The sequence below is a fragment of the Acanthochromis polyacanthus genome, chromosome 20 (genome assembly GCF_021347895.1).
Source record: "Acanthochromis polyacanthus isolate Apoly-LR-REF ecotype Palm Island chromosome 20, KAUST_Apoly_ChrSc, whole genome shotgun sequence".
Taxonomy (NCBI): domain Eukaryota; kingdom Metazoa; phylum Chordata; class Actinopteri; family Pomacentridae; genus Acanthochromis; species Acanthochromis polyacanthus.
Window position 1 is genome coordinate 22,800,596 of NC_067132.1, and position 20,609 is coordinate 22,821,204.

Below are 20,609 nucleotides of genomic sequence, written 5' to 3' on the forward strand. Positions count from 1 at the left end.
CTTGTCTGCCCTGATGTTTTATTCATCTTTTATGAGACAAGCATACTTAAATTATTTAAGTGCATTGATTCGGTGTGTATACAAGCTTGTCTACGCCGTGTTCACAATTGCTGGGCTGCATTATCAATGGATTCTCACAAGCACTCTTTTGAACCAGCGTTTGTTATTCAGTCCTTTGTGCTTTAAATCGTTTTAATGGTAAACTGTGAATGTGAGGCCAAGTTATAAACATATCATCCTGAATGAAAGCAGTTGTAATGAGGCTGAATCTTTGAAAATACATGCACTATGTGTAACAGTTCTTTAGTAATAATTAAAAAACATATTCTTATTTTGTATAGTTAAGTTTTTACATGCAGTGTTTAATTTATTGAGGAATTCAAATCTTGTGTGAAGACATTTTTATTGTACTGTGTGAAGCTTGGAGAGAACATTTGTGTTGTTTTTAGAGGAATGTAATTTCTTTTTTGCTATTTAAGCAGTTCTAATACTTACTTTATTACTCATTATGTAGGAATTGTATTATTGAATGTTTTAATAGTGGTGTCATTCTTTTTAACAAACCAATTCTAAACATGGACAATACACTTTATAAATCTTTTATATATATATATATATATATATATATAAAAGTATTCTATACAGTATATCTACTGTTCTTTTTTCTTGTTGTTATTTAATGAATCATTATTCGTGTGAGCTATTAAGGAAATTAAAAATGATGACATAAATGTCTTTCTGTAGAAAAGTCCAGTGTTTGAAATCCAGTCAGATATCCACATATGGATCAGTCCCTTTCAAACCTTATTATATCTTAATCAACAGAAATCAGGCCATGATTGTGGCTGATTTTATCCTTTTGTTTTCTATTTAACAGTCAAAAGCAAAGTCAAGAGCTTTCTGAATATGACCACAGGTTAAAAAGAAATCACTCCATCCATGATAAATAGAAACTCAGCTTGTCCTTCTTCTATTTAAGGAGGTGTGAAGGTCAGTTTGTTGTTTTTCAGCCCAATTCTCCACATATGTTATTACGGTTGATACCTTTAGTAGATAATGTGTATTGTCTGTGTTGTGTTATTGCTTTCTTCTGACATTCCAACACAAAGTACTTGTGAGCTGATAGAAGATCCACCAGATTCTGCAGTGAGATGTTTTTTAATGAATTGCGACATAAAATTGCCATGAAGTTGAGGAGCGCCTTTACAATGTTCACACCCAGACGCTTTTACATCTATTTTATATTATATTTCACATCCGCATTCTGGGTTCTTGGAGGTATTTGCCTGCTTGGTGTCGCTGCAGCCTGAGCGTTAACTGATTTTTTTTTTTTTAAACAGCATAAAAATTTATAAGCATTTAAATGTAGAAATGAGGTTCTAATGGCGTGCCATTATTGGATCCAATTAGTTAATGGGTTTATTTCTGAACTCTTCCTGTGAAGATGGATGTCTCTTTCTTATGAGATTTTAAGCCATTAAACCAAAGATTCTGTCATTCTCCAAGTGACAATGATGACTTTTGGCTCCAGAGAGAGCAATTATATCAGTCAGGCTTGATAGCTTTGTCCTCCAACTAGCTAAATTAAATTCACTGACTCTATCACGCGGGCTAAAAACCCTGGAGGACCTTGTTGTGGCTCTGTGCAATTTACATCTGCCTCTCACTGTTCACCCTATGTACCCCACACCTCCAATGTGTGCGTGCATTTCCATCTCAGGTGATTCTTCAAATAATGAGGTCTTCGTGTTGATGTGCTAAAACACTTGCTGTCAGGTTTTCAGTCGAAGCTCAGCCGTGTTTGTTGCTGTGTTCTGCGTGAAGAATGAAAACAGCTGCCCTTTGCTCAACAGCTACCTCATCACTGAACTCCCAGCTCCAGCACCTGCAGCAGCTCCAACAGATGCAGCAGCACCACCAGCAGCAACAGCAGCAGCAGCAGCATCAGCAGCAACAGCAGCAGCAGCAGCAGCACCATCACCAACAGACCCACTCCCACCCCCAGAACCAGCTGCCACCCCAGCATCACATGACCCCACCCAGCCAGCAGCAGACCTCAGTCCCGTCTCCAGGTTCTGCCTGCTCCTCCACCTCCGGACAGCCGCAGCAGTCCCCGCCACACCGGCCGAACCAGTCGCCGGCCCGCAGCCTCCCCTCACCAGTCACTCCGCCCATGCCTTTGCCGGTGAGTGCCCTGATCTAGTATTATGTCTTTCTGATGTAACTCATGGAAGAGGCCAGAATGTTTATTTTCTGGAAGATTTATAATATTGTGCCTTTACTGTTTACACTATTTATTGCAGATTAGTCACTTCTGACTGATAGCTGCTTTGTTTATTCCAACTTATTCCACTTATGTCGCATTTTTCACATTCCCTCTACTGTGCAAAGCTGAAATCACTCCCTACTTCTAGTCCATTCATATATGTTTTATTAATATGTAAGGTTCTATACATAGATAATTAATGTAACAGGCAGAAACTAAGTATCTAATCTCTTTTACATAGAAAAAAACACCTCAAGAGCTCAAGTGTGCATGTGAATCATCTCATTATTAAAGATGTGATTTAGACAGGTCACCCTTAAGCAGTGCTTAAGCAGCATTCACACTGCTTGATGTCAGCACTTGATGTTTATCAAGTGACGGCGTTTCAATGCAAGCTGGCAGCTCTTCTGTCCATGTCGAGCTTTCAGAATATGTATTTTGTTGCTGAAGCCTTGATGCACTTGAGCACATCCAACCTCCCAACCAGGCAAGAAGCATGAATCACATCCTCCTGCTGCTGCAGATTCAGGAGAGATTCTGAGGCTATCTGTCCTTAGGCTTTCCACTCATAATCAGTCCCTTAATCTTTGCTGCTCTTCCTACTCAACCTCCTTTTTAGTCACTTTGTCTGTCCATCCATCTCTGCCCTTCTGTCCGTCTGCCTGTCACTGTTTGACGATAATAACCTATTTTATATCCCTGTGGTTTCATTTCTGGTGGAGACTGGCCAGGGTCGCCTTTCTGTCCCCGGTCACATTCATCAGCGTCAGACCCTTATTGGGTTGTGGTGCAAGCTTCTTTATGGCCAGGATGAGTTGGGCTATTTGTTTCCCCTTGCAGCCCTCTCCGGCCCTGTCACGGCCTAGTGAGACTCAGCAGGAAAAACAGCCTCTGGATTTAATGGGCTCCAAAGGCTAGCCGGTACATCGCACCAAACACACTGTCCAGTCTGACTGTGGATACAAGAGCTACTGACCAACATACAGATTCACACATTAAGCTTGCGTCAGGCAGTGTACAAACACCTTAGGTAACAGATAGTCTACAGTCAGACTCTCCTACTTATAAGACTTTGTTTTGCTTTGTTTTGAAATCACCAACTTGCTTAAATTTCCAAGGAACTGTGAATATCTTCCTCTGACGCACAACAGCAGCAGAAGCACAGTTGTTTTAGAACAACCTCACAGCATTGAAAACACTCAGACTCTTTATATACATTGTCTTCTTCTAAAAGAAGCAGCATGGCTGATTATGATGACTTAGGACAGACCTCCCTTGAGGGGGGCCAGAGGGGCCACATCAGGTATCATTAAGATATTGCCTCATCAAATAGGATTATGGAGTGTGTGTGTTTGTGTGTGCGGGAGAGGCAGAATGGCCGTAAAAGGTTTAGTTTCTCTGGGTCAATGCTGGGTTTGTCAAAGAGTGTGTCACCCAGCGAGGGGCTCGCTCAAGGACAGGCCCCGGCCTCAGCACCCTCTCAAGGCTGCAATAGGATTTAAACTGCAGCTCCGCCTCTCGCCACCGCTTGGACCAGTGATTGGATTTTCCGTCCCAGAATCCCCGAGCAGCTCATTGGTTAATTCACAGAAGTTTTAAAATTCAAAGGAACTCCCAAAGCACAGAGTTTCTCACAAACACATGTGGCTTGTCACTTTGATCAGCCTTTTGTATGTTTTAATTAAAGGCACAGAAGGGCATTTCTTGTGTTTCCATGCTGTACCCAGAGGAACTGGTCTGTGCAGTAAAGTGGAGTCATAATTACCATAATACAATGAGCATTACACAGATAACACTCCTATTTCCGACTGTCATTATTCAGGCAAGTAGAATCACTCAGCCATTCAACTATTTGCTGGAAATACAGCACAGAGCTGCAGAGAGACAAACACTCATTATGTTCCAATTAATGTCCCATTGTAATTCTCCTCTCATGGGAGGTGTGTGATATTCTTTGTAAACTCCTAGTGAGGAAATCCTGAGCATTCATTACATCCCTGGTGTTTTTAGTGTTTTGTGTTTTTAATTTGTGAGACAAAATTCATTAATTGGTTCATTATTATCACTATTAGAATACAAATCACACAACAGCAGACTGTGTCCCCTTGAGCCAGTAGGCTAAACTTAGATTATTGCAGCTAATTTGTCTAGATTGAGGAAGAATTTACCTTTCTACGCCTCCCACTACAGTTGGATGCGGCCTGTAGCTGCCTGAAATAACCACCACAGTGATGACAAATAGACGGAGGAAGATTATGAAATTTGCTTAAGTGCGTTAATGGGCTGATTGCGGGAGCCCGCTGGATTTTGCTGGAAGTTGATTGATTAGAGCTGCGGGTTTTCTCCACGCCCGGAGAGCTCAGGGATTTGACGGGGTAAAGGCGCGCCAAGTCTGTTACACCGGAATTGATCTTAATTAGATCTGAAAGACCTGCCACAGCAGAATGGTCGCGGCGATTAAAATGAAAAACAGGAGAAATTACTGATCAAATTAATCATAATGTCGGGCTACAGCTGTAGGTCTGGTGTAATTTGCCACTCCAGTGAGTTACATCAGCCCAGGCAGGGAGAGGAGAGGCAGTACATACTGATCCGTGGCAGCGGGAAGCTTAGGCCAGCCTATCAAATCTCTTATTCCAGTTCGCATGCCCGGACCCTCCTGACCCTGCTGCGCCATCCAGTGGAGCCCCAGCTTTCCTCTCTCTGTGCCTTTGGTCTAATTAGTTGCTTTTTATTGCCCTTGTTTCTTTTCCATTATGTCTTTCTCCATCCAGAAACCGCATCATCTGTAGCTCTGCTGTTCTTGTCATGGCTGTCTTGTCACCAGCGTGTTGTGTGTTCACTAATAGCCTCTGACCTTGGTCCAGTGTCTGGCTGGCTGGTTTTTCGGGGGGCCTGGCGGAGGTGGAGGCGTCCTGTCTTCCTCCTCCGTCAGACTCCCGCCGTCTGTCTCTCTCCCCTTCGCAGTCGTCTCCTTGATCGCTGTCAGAGCCCCACACTGGGCCTGTCCACTCTCCATCCGCACACTCATAGGGGTAATTACAGCCTAGGGGCCTGCCTCCTGTCCCTGTGCTCCACAATTTACCACCAAAGCGTCCACAGACATCTCTCTTCTTCCCCACTGCACCCCGACATCACAGGACTGCAGGGCCTCAACCCACAAGTGCTGCAATTACCTGAGTCTCTCCTCAATCCTTTTCTCTCTCTGCCTCTCTCTCCTCACTCTCCCCTCTCTCTCTCTCCCTTCTCTCTCCCCCTGGGCTCCCTCACTATTCCCTGGCAATCAGCCTTCATTAGAAGCCTCTGGTGAAAACCCATCGTCACCAAGGTCAGCTGCTGCCAACCACAACGGCCTTTCAGAGGCCTGGCTGTCTGCACTCTCCATCTTTTCTCACTTCCTTGCCATCCTCCTCCTCCTCGTCCAACCTCCTCCCCCTCCTCCCCCTCCTGCTCGCTCCACCATCTCTCCTCAAATCTCGGGCCCATCTCTGCTGCTTTTGTCTCCAGCTGAGGCCCCTTCAGACACTCATGTCACTGTTTTCCGCCGCAGTGCACTTTTACTTCTGTCAACCGCTGTTAAAATCACCACTGTCCAATTTGCTCCAAATGTCTCTTTTTTATGGGCGGTGGGTGTTTCTCCCATTATATTAACATGTGTATTCAATGAGCCTTGCACATCGATTAATTGATTTTCCAGATCAGGCCCGTGTTCATTCAATTTAGCGAAACAGGCCACCATCATTCTGGGGGATATTAAATCAAAATTAAAATGACATGCTCAAATGTAGGCCCAATGGCTCATACTGTGAATGAAACTGGCAACGATTAAGAGGCAAGAGTCCATTATCTTGTGCCTCAGAATTTAACAGTGGACTCTATGGTTTGGGAAAAAAATGCATTCTACTCATTTGTTCCCTATCATGTGCACATGACATACCAGTATAGGGATGATCTGTCAATTTGGAATCCAAAATTGACAGAAACTAGTTTGGTAAATGAATCATTTTAATTTTTTTTTAAAGTACAAGATGTTGGGGTTCTAATGGAGAATCTTTGCTACAGTTCTGCTTAAGTCCTGTCCTTCTGTTTTCATTTTAATTTCAAGTAAAGTTGCAAATAATCTGAATTTGCCTGAGCTTTGAACATCCGAGCGTCCGAGCATTATCCGGAAAAACACCTGTTTTAAGACCACATATTTCTAATAAAACTTTTTAAATATATACATGGTATGTGGTGGCAGGCGGTGTGTTTAAATGGCTGCTGGTGGCTGTGTGGTGTAGAGCATGAACAGGCCCTCAGCTCTCCAGCAGCTCAGCCCAGCCTCTTATTAATGCACAGGAGATCCGGCTCTTAAGAAGGCAGAAAATTGCCTTACATAACAAGCGCTCCACAATTTAGAAATACAAATGTGCACTGTTGACTGAAGCAGAAAATAAGACTGTTGCCCATCAACAGCACCACATTTCATATGAATAATTATAAAGCATGGGAGCTAGATGAGGAAAACAACCTGACCATGACAGCTCTACTACTTTTATTTACTTCAAATGAGGGATTAGGCAGGGAGAAAATCTACAGACTTAAGGACCAACGATGAGCCTTGAATTTCTAAATAAGGAGAAACTTAAATTTATCATATTTCCGAAGGATCATGTGGAAAACTGTGAAGGCACTTTCACTTTTAAAATTGCACCTATAATGCGCCTTGCACTTACTTTTTGGCTTCTCTGGCTTTGTCGGGTTTTCAGACCTCACCAAGTGGATATTTCCTACGCTTTTTGAGGTCTGCAATTCTTCTAAGCCTGGCCCTGTTACTCTCGAGGTGGGCAGAGGGCTTCCAGCTCAGACACCCAGCAGAAAGGCACAGCTCCCTGATCAGCCCACATGCACACTGGGGGCAACACGCATTAGACGCCCACAGGGGAGCCCTCGGATGGAGCACCAAGCTAGGGCTCACCTAACAGTGGATAAGGAATAGGGTTTCTTTAATTATGAGGCAGGGCTGTGACATTGAGTTCCCCCCTTTCTCCTCCAGCAGCCTCCCAGACACCGTCTAAGTGCTCCGCTCCGCTGAGGAGGCCAGTCCCCCCGCGGGGCGCGATTCCACTGCCTGTAATTTCTGATGCCCATTAGTGACCGCAAACAGAGCACCGGGCTCACACGAGGAATACAGCTGCGCAGCACTGCCACGCTGTAAAAAGACCCTTTTAATGCAATGTTATTGCATTATGCCCTCCTCATAGACCAAGTCAAAAGTCCCATTTGTGGTCCCTGCAGAATATTATCAGAATTTCTTCTCCACAGTGTTTTCAGTCGCGGTTAGTTGAGGCTAGATTTGGTCCATATTTTGCAATGTATAGTGGGCTGCGGGACTGAAATTCCTCTAAACTGTACTCTGTTGCCCTGCACTCTAAGAAGAGCATTTTGCATTTTTATTTTTTTCCCCCGCCGGGTGATTTTATGCCCTTTTTCATTATTAGTGGGAATGTGCAATTGATGGGTTTTGTAAATAGACTCAGTTAGAATGCAAGAAGAGAGCATTTCCTTAAGTCAACTCCTCAAAGGGGGCAGCCTTTGAAGTCAAAACTGAAGTAATCAATACAAATACGGCTGTACATTTCATCAATTCATCTCTCCACTTATGCTGATTTAGCTTCTGCCAACAGCTGTGTATATTTTGGGTGGAAAAGAGAGAGAGACAGTGAAGCAGGGAGACACAGAAGAGAGGGGAGGGAGGGAGGGTGGCGGATTTATCGATCAAGGGTGACCACATCTTAGCCACAGAGCCCCTCTCTCGTGATTAATCTTAGGGCTTAGAGTTGGCCAATGACACATGACAGGCCTCCTCCTCAAACTCCTCCATTTCTCTTCATTACTGGCCGTATTTTTGGACACCACAGTGGAGAGTAATCATTTACCTTTATTGTGTTTATAAAGCTGCGGCATGGATGACCCTTCCTATATTGAATTGAGGACATCAAAAGATCACTGGACATTGATTAGGAGGATATTAAAGTCATTCAAATGCTATATTTATATGTCAAACAACAGCAGAGTGAAAAGAGATGCCATTTCCGCCTAAGCGAAAAGGAATGGGATGTAATCAGTCCAGTTGAAATAAAACTCTTAGAATCAAGAAATATGTTTTTATTACGTATTGAATATTTGAGATAATGGTCATCTAAAGGCTGAGGATGCACCAATATAATAGTCTTCATATTTTCTTCATAGTCTAATCTCCTGACTCTAATGATTATATTTTTCATTTTCTCACGGCAGCTGAAAACATGGCCAGGTATCCACTTTAAAATCATAGCGGGTGCAGCAGGAGATTTACTGCAACACCGGTTGCTGCTATGATTTCCAGCCCAGCACTGGTATGGTACAGAAATAACTGCACCAAATATGTCACATCATGAGCTGAAATGGTCAGCACTTTCCCGTAGATACTTAATCACCAAGTAGTTTCAAATTTAATACATCTGGAAACAGCTAAATATTATAGATCATTCCTCAGGAAGAGAAATAGTGTAAGAGGATTGTAGTATAACTTATATTTTTACTCGCCGAGTGTCCCCTAACCAGAGGAAATATACTGCTGCTGTGATTGATGACAAAGAACCCACTCTGAACCGCTGTGCCTCACAATTATCAACAAATGGGCTGGAGCAGATTTTATGTAATGATTAAAGCTGCTGTTAATTTCACATGAAGGTAATGAGTGGGGAGATTGACGGCCACTGTCCGACACTCCATCATCCCTTTATAGTTAGTTTAAACGTTTTCACGACTCTTTTCCTCCTTCATTTGCATTTTGCCTCATTAGATATGGCCATTTCTGAGACTGCCCGCGATATCCATTTCCTGGAGTTAATGCATTTTATTTGATCAGCCAAACCTCCTCAGTTAACTAGCTGTCATTCTGGCGTTTCATATGACATCACTCCATTAGCACCCGCCATGCCACCTCCGCCACCTCCACATCCACACTCACTGCCACCGCCGTCCCTCCACTGCCTTAAGCAATCACAGCGTCCGACTGTCACCGGATGCAGCGTTATTGTATTTTGCCAGGTGTTATCTGCCCCAGTTGTTCTATCTGTCTTTCACTTCCCAATATTTCTCCTCAAGAATGGCTCTTTTTCGGGGGTCTATTTTTCACAACGGCTGGAGCTGAGGCCCAGCGGTGAGCAATAGTCGGCGCTCGGAGGGCTCAGAGTGCACGACCGCGGCGCGAGGCCCCGCCAACCAAGGGACCAGAGGTGTTTTGGAGGGCCTAATGGCATTTTGATGTTCATAAGCACAGCGGATGTGAGGAAAGGGGAGACGGGGAGGTGGGGGAGAGGCCGTTTTGGGGGAGGAGGAGGAGGAGGAGAGTCAGCAGAGGACTGTCAGCGGAAGAGTAGCAGAGTCCTGACAGACAGAGAACGTGTTTTCTCATGTCACAGCTGATTACATTCACTCTGAGTGGGAAAAGGAAAAGAGCAGGGAGGAGACAGAGATGTGGGGCCGGGATGGACAAGGGAAACTTCCATGTTGTTCCAGATAAAGGACATTCTTCTCATCCGGACACAATAGTGGTGTTGACTGTTAATTCACCCTGCTTGGTCCACTTTGACACACTTTTAGCTGAATAATGGCGAGACAAGCTTTGGTACGAGTCTCACATTTTACCACCTTCTACCTGCAATCAAAATTAATTTCATTCTACACAGGTTTGTAAATCTGTATAAGTATCTGCTTTGATTTTTTTCTCTTTTAATTTTTCCTGTTAGATTAGACAAACAATTGATTCACTTTGAGACCCTTAGATGAGCTCAAAATAAGTTTTACACTTCGCTGGATCCTGAGCGTGGACAAATCTAACCCTCTTTCTGCCGTCTGCACCACTTGTCCATTTATCTTTGCTCTTTTTTTTCTTTTTTTTTTGTCCTGTGCAGGGAAAAAAAGCAATTAAGTTTAAAACGGCCACATGAAAAGAGCAAAACCAAGAATAAACTCCGGTTAGTTGGTGTCAGACGATTTCAGTTTCCCGGGGTCTCTCCACGGTTTGCGGGGACACCATTTTTACCTCTATTCCTGAGATTACACGGGTTGCTGCACCAGGTGACCCTCATGGTCAAACAGGGGACGGAGAGCCCGGCGGAGTTTGGACTCCCTTCCCTTCATAGCGTACAGAGAAAAGATGCATTTTTAACAATTTGCAGGGATTTTTTTTCCTTGCCAGAGACATTTATTTTGTGTTTGTTGATCCCCGTGTGGCCCTGTATATTTGGCTATATTAAACTGGGATAGCAGAGAGAGTGATAGCAGCTGAAGTGAGCCAAAGGTGACGAAATGGTGTCACATGATATCGGGGAGGCTTTGGTGGTGCTAAAGTTTGCTGCTTCAAAATGTGGCTGTAAAAAAAAACAAGCATTTCTGACTTGAATTTAACTTTAAAATTGTCAACATTTTTTAAAAACTAACACAACGACTTCAGTTTGCTTTTGTGTTATCGCAACCAGCTGACCGGAGTGCCAAAAATCCTCTCGCCGCCCTTTTCATGGCGAATGAAAAGAATGAAACACAATGGTTAACATGCAGGCTCTACAAACTGGAAGATCACTGTTTATCTCGTCCAACACATGCAATCAGCACAAATGCTAGGCCAGGTCTGTCATTTCGTGCCTCCTGCCGAGGTGTTGAGAGGAGTCACCGTGGCGGAAAATCACCTGTTTAGGTGTTGAATACAACCTCGCCTCTCTTTATTCCTGGCTCTCCTTCCAACTGCTATCCATATTACCCAGTGCCAGGGATGCAGCAATAACGCCTGCTCTCTTTTCACCTAGATTTACCAGAATAACATAGCATCTGAAAGGGCTATCATCGAATGAAACACAATGATAATATTTCAAATAAATCTGAAAGCTTCTCCAACAACCTATCACTCACACAATGACACCGAGCGCAGCAGATTTTCAGGGAGACTCGGGGCGTGCTCGCCTGAGCAGATCACATTATCTGTGTGTTGATCTGTAGCCTCTGTTTAACTCTGTTTAACTGGCCGTGTTGGCTTTTCTCTGCGTCCCCACTCACTATCACAACAACCCCAGTGCTCTGTTTTCACCTACATGGCTTAAAGACCCCTTAAATCAGTGTTTTATATTCACAGCCTCTCTCACTCGAACCACCACAGCAGCTGCAGCGGCTTTTATTTCTACTTCAGACAGAAGTGGAGGGGGATTATCTGCTGAGTTTCAGTTCCTGGCTCATATCAATATCCAGCTCAATATCAAACTCTCTCCGTCAGTAACCCCGTTCTGGTCACATCATTTCTCGGGATTAGCAGTTTTCCTGTGTTGTTACTGAGGGTGATGTGCTCTGTAATGTTCTTAAAAAGTTGATATTGATGTGTTGTGTTTAGATTGGTGCCCGCATAAAAATTTCATATTAAGTCAGTGCTGGCCAAATCTGCCTTGGCATGTGATCTTGATTACTTTTGAACACACATTTTAACAACCATGAAAACACGACGGGAAGCTGCGTGCTGGAGGAGGAGGAGGAGATGTTTCGGCTTTCATGTGTTGCTGCTTTTAGTCGCTGCCTTATGAAAACATTTTGAACTGATTATTGAAGTTTGTTTGTTTTTTTCCAATAAAAGATGACAAATGTGAGTGAAATAATTACTGCGATATGAAAATGATAATGCGAATGTATGTAAAATCGCATAAAATGACCTACTTGTTCATACAAATTAACAGCTTTCTTCATGAAATCAAACTCTTGCAGCCACTTTGAAATAATTTGGGTGTCAGATATCTGAATATTAAACGGCCGTGTCATATCAGCATCTTTATGCTGTATTATGTCACTATTCAGCAAATATTTTGTTAAAAGCATCTTTGGGTAAATATAACTCTTATCTCTTCATTAGCATTAACATTTTCAGGGGTGGAATGTCAAATATTTTACTAGAAATTACAATGTTACATGCCATTTGATAAATTTGTGCATCTTCCACTGTTGATTTTGAGTTTAATGAACCTGAACAATAATGTTGCAGCTTTAAAAAATCCAAACAAAAAAATCATATCATATCCAAGTGCTTTTACTCTAGTTTTCCTATGTGCTTCCTAATTCCAGATTGAATGATGTTCTCAAATTTTCGTATATATGCAGTCAGATTCAGGCTTGCGTTTTTCCAGCATCTGAGATGTTCTGATTTCCGAAGGACAACCGCTGGACACATAAAAGACAATCTTGCGATTATCGAGGAAAAACTGGATGACTTTCAGACGAGGGGAGGCAATATCAATCACGGCCAATTTGAGGCCACCAACATGAAATATGATTTCATAAGACAAATGCAGTGTCATTCTTAATGTGCTTAACCTTTACTGTCAATGAAAAAGTATTGATCGCTCGGTGGCATTTTTTCATCATTTGATTTCAGAAAGTGTAATAATATATGGTGGTGGGTACGATAAAAGATGAATGGCAACTGAATGATCTCAGATGAACAAAGCTGAATTCTCCTCAGAGTACAGAGAGTGTGGAAAAGTTGATATTTCGGGAAAGGATTTTCTATTGCAGCCTTACAGCCTTGTGCATAAACTCTGCTTTTAATTTCTTGTTTGAATTTGTAGCCAGCCAGCATTAGCAGCAGGTAGCAGCCGGCCGGCTTCTAAGCAGTGTTTCTATTATTTCTCTATTCTGTTGAGTAATTGGGAGGTCTCCTATCTCTTCTTGGTCTTTGATCTACTTACTCAGCCTAATAAGACTTTGCTCTGCTGCACTACAACCAAATCAGCAGTGCATTTTCAGCCCCCTAATAAGTGGTTAGCTTGATTTATATGGGTAATCTCAGCGATGTGGCGGGGCTCTACAACCTCTCCCTGACGCAAGGAGCCTCTTTTCACAACCACAGGCCAGGCCAGATGAGTCCATTACAGCGGGGGTAAAGATGGTCATTTTAACCCTCCTCTGCTGCAGCAGTATCAGTGTGTTACAACCTTGTGACGCCGGAGGATTTCTTAGTCGAAGCGTATTGAAGCGGTTGACGATACGGTGATGCATGGCCACACTGCCTGGCTCTATTGTGAGGCTGCTGGGCCATTGCTGCGGGTGGAAAGACTCGACTCGGCCCGTGGGGAGCCCCGGGGGCCAGAGAAAGCACTTAGAGTGGTAAAATGGCCACTTATTCACAGCCGCCCTCCCGTTTTCACTGCTCCTCCCCACCCTCGAGCCTCCCACTGGGTCCGGGAGCACAGACCTCTGGGAACTATATGATGGACTGCATAGCCCTCGCTGCTGGACTATACAGACCTCACTGCAGTTGGCCTATTCTGGCCTTTGCGGCAAAAAAACAACACTTTGAAGCCTGTGAATCTGCTTCTTCAGGAATTTGTATTTTATCGTAAACATCTACACTGGTGATATTAGCAGATGCGGTTGAGCAAAATGATCTCTTTGCCCTCTCCAGCTGAATCCTCTGGCCAGCCAGGCAGCGGTAGCAGCAGCAGCAGCCATGGGATCCATCGCCGGCTCTCAGGTGTTTGGCAACGCCCTGTCAAACCTACAAGGGGCCACTGGGCAGCTGGTCACCAATGCACAAGGACAAGTGAGTTCTGCACACTGTACACAAGCATGCTGATTGATCACTGATACATACAGCTAAATAAATACTAGAGAGAAAACAGTTTCCTTGGAAACCAGTCTGTAAAAGATGGTTCAGGACCATCTATCATGTATGAATGTGCAGTTCCAAATAAACCAATTGTATAGTATTTCTGATCTTTCGTCATAGATTTCTAGTGGTGGCTTTCCTGCAGCTGTTTGTCTACAGTCCAGTAACCACCACACCACATATTAAGCATTTTGGGAATAAACAAAGGCTTTCCCTCTCTTATCCGCATGCGCTTGTCGCAGTAAAACGCTGACCTTGTCATATTTACAGGGTGGCTGCAGAATTGTTCCATCAGTAGCCAGAGGCTTGAACGATGATGCTTGTCATTGTGGGGCCCTATCTAATGAATCATCTTATCTCAGGTGCACACAGCACATATTAAAGGAAGATTGTATGGACAATGTGCCCTTTCGTGCCACTTTGTGTTATTTACCTTAACCCCTGTTTCATCTTTTAACACTTGCACCTTCCTCCTAGTGTTGACTGAACAAAAGCATGATCACACCGGAGCAGCAGGGGACATTTCTGAGCACGCAAACGCATGCAAGCTGCTTGAGTTACATTTCAGAGCCACCAGTTTGACCATGCTTGATTGTGTATAGAAAAGTGTTGTCCATGTGCGAGTGCTTGATGCTAAACGTTGCTAATGAGACAGTATGGACTTCCCTGGCTCACAAGGTGCCTGGAGCACTGGGAACAGATCACTGTGGATACGGACTTGACGGGATGCTGTGTGCTTTTGTAGTGTCTCGGTGGCTGACACTCCCTGACATAATCAGGTCACAGAGACGGTCAAAGCCCTGGGCTACAGCCTTTGCTCCCCACCTCATTATTCCACAGCATTATTCAAACGGAGAGCTCTGAAACATGCACTGCTCTATCAGAAGGTCCTGCCCCTCCCTTCACCCTGAACACAGAAGATATTATACAGGCTAATACGTACCTCAAACAAGGCTGGAGGTCCAACAAATGCAGGCATTTTGGTTTGTACTTGCTATAGAGCTGATTTTTATCCATTTAGTGTCGTGTTTCATTGAGGCAATCTTAATTTTCGCTCAACCCTTTGTGTAAAAAGTCACTTTTTCTTAAATTTTTAAATTTAAAAAGCCAGGTAGACTCTCTTCAGCCTCCTAATTTCCTCTACAGCTCTTTCAAAAGGCCTTTTCATAAGCGAGAGCTCTGGGGACCTTGAAAAGTGCCAGGTCTGATGGACAATCAGAGTTCAGTATGTTTTTAAACCTTAATTATATTGGCCCAAGCTTTTTTATTTTCCAAGGAGAATCAATGAAGCTCTTTTATCCTCGCTGCTTCTACAACAGTGATTAAGGCTGTGGATAAAAGCCACAATTATTAAGTCACTCTGACTCTTGAGATTTATTTTTTTTTGCCTTTACAAATCTTAGACATTTTTGTGAACATCTTCTCTTCAGTGCAAATTCTCATTTTTTCCTGCCCCTTTAACATGCAATTAAAACTGTATTGGTAAATGCAGACATTAAGTTCTGTTGGCTGTCTTAAACCGTACGTTCTGAAAGGTGTATACATCCCTGAAATGGCCTTAGTTCTTTCGATCCTGGTGCTTTTGCTTTGTGTATGAAAACCATTTACTCCCAGCCTTCTTAACCTTTGATCAGGCCTTGATCCCCCCACACTGATGCAGAAAGCAACAGGTAAAGATCAAACTCACTGTCAGCCCACAAAGCAGGCAGGCCTCCAGGTTTGGCCTCAGGTGAAGCTGAACTACTACACGAGCGTGCCCTGTGTATCGATGGAAGCCTCCAGTCCGTAGATCAAGTGTAGCCACAATGTGCACGGCTATTGACCTTGTAATTGTAAATCTACTCTAGGGCTGCAACCATTGATTATTTTCATTACTGATAAATTTGTCAATGCCCGGCAAGTTCCCAGATAACAGTCCACAAACCAAGATTATTAAATGTATAATGATATAAAGTACATAAAAGCTCTAAACATGCGTGTTAGTTAAGCGGTTATCAGTAAGTATTGCATTTGTCTTGTGCTATATTTGAGAAATTGAAAGGAAGATTTATCATGTGTCATGTTGTTTAGTTTCTATAAGGTGTAGAATTGGACAAGAGACGGAAAACATCCTCTGTCCAGCGCGCCATTATGAGTCTGCTGTTTTAGGCTTTAATTTGCTCTGAATGTTAGCTTCTTTGGACTTGTGTGTTGACACGAGTCCAAACTTCCCAAACATTTCCTCTCTCGGGTCTCAATTCACTGCATGAACAGTGGAGGAGAGAAAATGGGCAGAGATATTGCCTGGCGACCATGGCTAAAGACACAGATTGCCCTGGCTGGAGAGATGAGATGACATTTCTGTGGAAACAAGAGCAGCATAATCTTAATGAGTTCTGCTGGGTGAAGAGAGGCACGTTTCTCACATGCCATACTACGAACTGGAGCGGGAGCACAAACACAGGAAGCCAAATAAAGACGAAGAAACCGAAGGATAAGTGAGGAGAGGGACTTAGCGGCGAATGAGAGGAGGTCCCGAAGGCCGTTTGTTTATGAAATGTGTTGTACGATGAAATTGCGCCTTAAGATACCCGCAGTCAGGTGGAAATGACTTCAGGTCTCCATCATATTCAGACTAGCCGAGGAGCGGGTGAATTCCCTGCTGGCTGCTTTAGAATACTGCAGGTTTGTACAGAAACATTTGCAAGACCTGAACAGAGCAGCCTGCTTAATATACACCATCATTAAATAGATGCAATAATTAACCCTTAGAGCCCGACGGATGCAGTTTGTGTCCAAAATCTCATCTCTTATTCTCAGTTAGATTGCTCTGAATATATTTATAGCCAGCTGCTTGTCTAGACAATGAAGTGAAAAAACAAATGTTTGAATTGAAATTTGATTTACATCCAATTTAATCATAATTACAGTACATTTATCTGGTTCAACACCCAGTACACTTGTTTGGATTACTCATGAACTCGTCATTGCAGAGATCAGCTAATATATATGCATTATGTTAATGCCACATATCACTTGAACAAGCAGAATCAGACCTTATAATTGTGCTTGTTACATATTAGTATATACCGCAGTCATAACTTTATAAAAGCAGATGGAACTTCTGTTTTCATTTAATAATATTATGTTAATTTTCACATTCCTGTTTTTCAGCTGAATAAGTCGTAAAGTTTCCATCATCTCATAGTATTGGTCGACTGCATGTCAAATTAAACAGCAGAACTTAATCTTTACAGTAATGCTAGTTGAAATTTGAAGTTACAGCAGATTTCTGCAATGTCACTCAGCAACGCCACCATCATGATTCGGATATGAAAAGATTCCAGACATTATTTCCTACGCCATTATTAAAGAAATATCTATATTGGTAGTATTTTACGATGAGACACATGTACAAAGATAATAATTTCATACGACAAAATATTTTTCCCTTCATATGACGTCTTATTATAAAAAATCTGCAAGTATTATATCATATAATGGAAACATCTGGATGGCCTTGACTTTTCTTTAAAGGAACAAGATACTGCATGTAACCTTTATAATGACCAAGATGAGAGCTGAATCAAAGGGTCAATCACAAAAATATAATGCATTTTTCTATTAGGATGACTTGATTTTCTTGTATTCTGACCTAAGCATACTGTAGAAAATGATTAAATCGTGTTTATGACTGAGTATAATTTTAAATTTTTAATACTTAACCGAGTTGACTTAACACAACCAAATGTGGTTCGATACTTTGGTTTGAAAATGTGCCCTCTTAGCACCGATGAAATGTCCATTACATGACTGTTAAATATGGAACTGTGCCTAAATAAAACACAGACTAAAGTTACAGTTCAAAATCCATTACTGAAAAGTCATTAAGTTTCCATACGCAGATCTGATCATGTGTAAAATGAAAAAGACAGCATCATTACGTCACTGACCATAAGTTAACGCTCAGACAGCTGACTGCTCTAAGATCTGTACCCTTCCAGTCTGAGTGGAGCTTTGTAGCAGCGCCATGAAACATCTGGCTGAGACATTCAGATGGAGAGGCATGGCATGGTGGGACAGGGATGAGAGCAAAGCTGTCAGTTGCCTGCTCTTTTATTATGCTTATAGAACAACCACTTAGTCCAATGACGATGAATAATTGAGCGGAACAAGTTCCCTGCCACTGTGGCATGCAAAGCGGGATCAGTGGGACTCAGGAGACACAGGCGTCAGGCAGGGCAATAAAATATGCTAAGTGGCAGGAGAGCATTACAGGGAATTTGTAAAGCCGGCGCAGAGAGAGAGATAAATTATCTCTCCCCTAATGCGAAGCAACGTAAGCAAATGAGCCGTGGCAGGGATGAATTACAGATTGTCGGCCTACCTTTCTCTCACTGATCCCTCCCTATTATGTCAAAGAGACAAGGGGGAGAGAGGAGGGGGAGGCCGACCATGCGCTGAAGCACATTAGCAGTGGTGGCGATGTAGTCGAGGGAGGCTGCTTGTAGCTTTGAGGGGTAGAAGCTTGGACTGAAATGTAAACATAAAGAGAAGGAGTCCAAGACAGTGCAATTTTAGCAAAAGTAGCTCTCTGCCCAGTTGCCAAATAACGGAATTTAGAATGATGGGCGTCTCATCCGTGTTGAACTGCTCTCTGGTGTAATGAGGCTTGGTGGAGGAGCGCTGCCAGCAGGGGGGTCGGGGCGACGGCTGCTCAGGAGCTGCCCAGAACCAGTCCCCAGATGACATTAACCTTCATCATGGTGAAGAGGCGCTAAGTCCCCCCTAAAGCGCCACTCTTGGCCACACTCTGGCAGCTCTGAGAGCTAAAACGTTGCAGTGACACTCTGCCGCCCCCTTTGATCTGCCCTTCCTGATTACAGCCACAGAGGAGAGGAGAGCAGGGGATACAGGGAGGGGGCTGGAGGAGGGGTGAAGTACCCCTGGGACCCTGAGAGTTGAATTAGAGACACTGGGTCCTGTCTCACTCTCTGATGCTCCTCTTATTGTTTCTTTTCTTGCTCTCCACCCCTTCCTGTCTGTGTGTGGGTGAAATGGGGGTCTGTGTCTCTCGCCAGCCTCAGCCCTTCTCACCAGAGACAGACAAAGACACTTAAGCACAAACACACACACACACACAATCATGTTCGTCCCAGTCTTGGCCTGGTGATGGATAATACAGTCAGTGGTGTGCACCATCACACACACAGGTATTCAGCGCTGACCTTTGCAGTGCGCTCCCAGCAGTCTGCTCGGCCTGTAAAACCACCTCAGTGACAGATGATCAGTGGACACTTCTGCATGTTTTTCCCTCCAAATCACACACAGACCAACTCCGAGGCAGCGTGCCCTGATTAGCCTCGTAGCATGCAAAAATGAGCAGCAAAGAAGAAGAAAAAAAATACACGCAGCAACAGATATCATTACGACTGATGTCCCCAGTAGTTTTTACCCTCCCAGCTTCTGCTCCTTTTTAAAACTGCCCAGCTGATTTCGTCTCCTCTCTACCCCCTTTGTAGATAATTGGAACAATCCCACTGATGCCCAACTCTGCAGGGCCCTCCAGCCAATCAGGGGGTGGCAACCCAGCACTGCAGGTACAGCCAATTACACCTCAGCTTCTGACCAACGCTCAAGGCCAGATCATCGCCACGGTGATCGGCAATCAGATCCTGCCTGTCATCAACACCCAGGGAATCACGCTGTCACCAATCAAGCCTGGACAGCAGGTAACATATACACTCAAAGCCACACAAAGGAAGACAGCTTGTAGAGCAGCTCATTACATTCTTAAACTCCAAAAATGATCAAGAGCTCTTTTTAAAACTGTCGAATGAGCAACACCTAGTGGAGTCAGACCAGACACTTGTTTATTCATGGCAGCAATATTCCAGCACTGCTAGCCAGGTTTATTTTATGCTGAACACAACATGTTTTTCCCGCTTCAACGCTCATAACGCTCATTTGCATCATTCCCCCTCGGAAAATTGTAATATTTGGTACAATTGTTCGCGATTATGTGTGTATGTGTGTGTGTGTGTGTGTTTGCATGTTTGCAAGGTACTTGTCAGACTCACTCTGAGCGAGACTGCTAAACCCCTGCAGAGCCCAAACTAAAAAAAAACCCACACTTTTCATCACCCCACTTAAAACTCACACTCCTGACTTTGTTCTCCACCTCCTTCTGTTTTCACTCCCTCTTCTCCTTCCTCAGTCACCCTCTCCAGCCTTCTGATTTGTCCTGCCTGACCTGAAACACGAGTATTTTGTTTTGATTTAAAGGATGCCACATAAAACAATAAAGTTTTTGTTCCATTTTCGCACACCCGATTTGAGTTCGCGCCGCAAGCAGAGCGCAAAAACACTTCTCTCCTCCCAATTTGGTGATCCATACAGTGCACGAGTGCGGCGCCAAATGCATGCGAGCTGACGGTGAAGATGTTATTGACTCGGTAATGGTGATGTCAGCGCAGAATTACAGGGCAAAAAGTTCACATTGAAGGCCTCTACAGTGCAGAAAGGATGAACCCTTAGCAGATGGACACCTAATTGTGGACCCCCCGAAACAGCAGATCATACTCTTGAATGAATTAATGCATTTGTAATAATGTTTATGCTTTTGTCTCCACTTCAAAGCCCGCATGTACACATTGTTCCGCGGGCATAATTTACGGTTGTCAGAGCCTGCAGTCT

The 20,609-nt window shown here is 43.6% G+C and overlaps 1 protein-coding gene across 3 annotated transcripts in view; it reads left to right on the plus strand.

Moving 5' to 3' along the window:
- The window catches only part of pou6f2 (POU class 6 homeobox 2), a 68,411-nt gene that overhangs the window by 34,696 nt on the left and 13,106 nt on the right, over window positions 1-20,609 (plus strand). For all 3 annotated transcript variants that reach the window (XM_051940574.1, XM_051940575.1, XM_022196215.2), the window contains 3 exons: window positions 1,854-2,185; window positions 13,731-13,868; window positions 19,436-19,645. In XM_051940574.1, coding sequence (XP_051796534.1) covers window positions 1,854-2,185; window positions 13,731-13,868; window positions 19,436-19,645 — 680 coding nt within the window. The remainder of the gene's footprint in view (window positions 1-1,853; window positions 2,186-13,730; window positions 13,869-19,435; window positions 19,646-20,609) is intronic.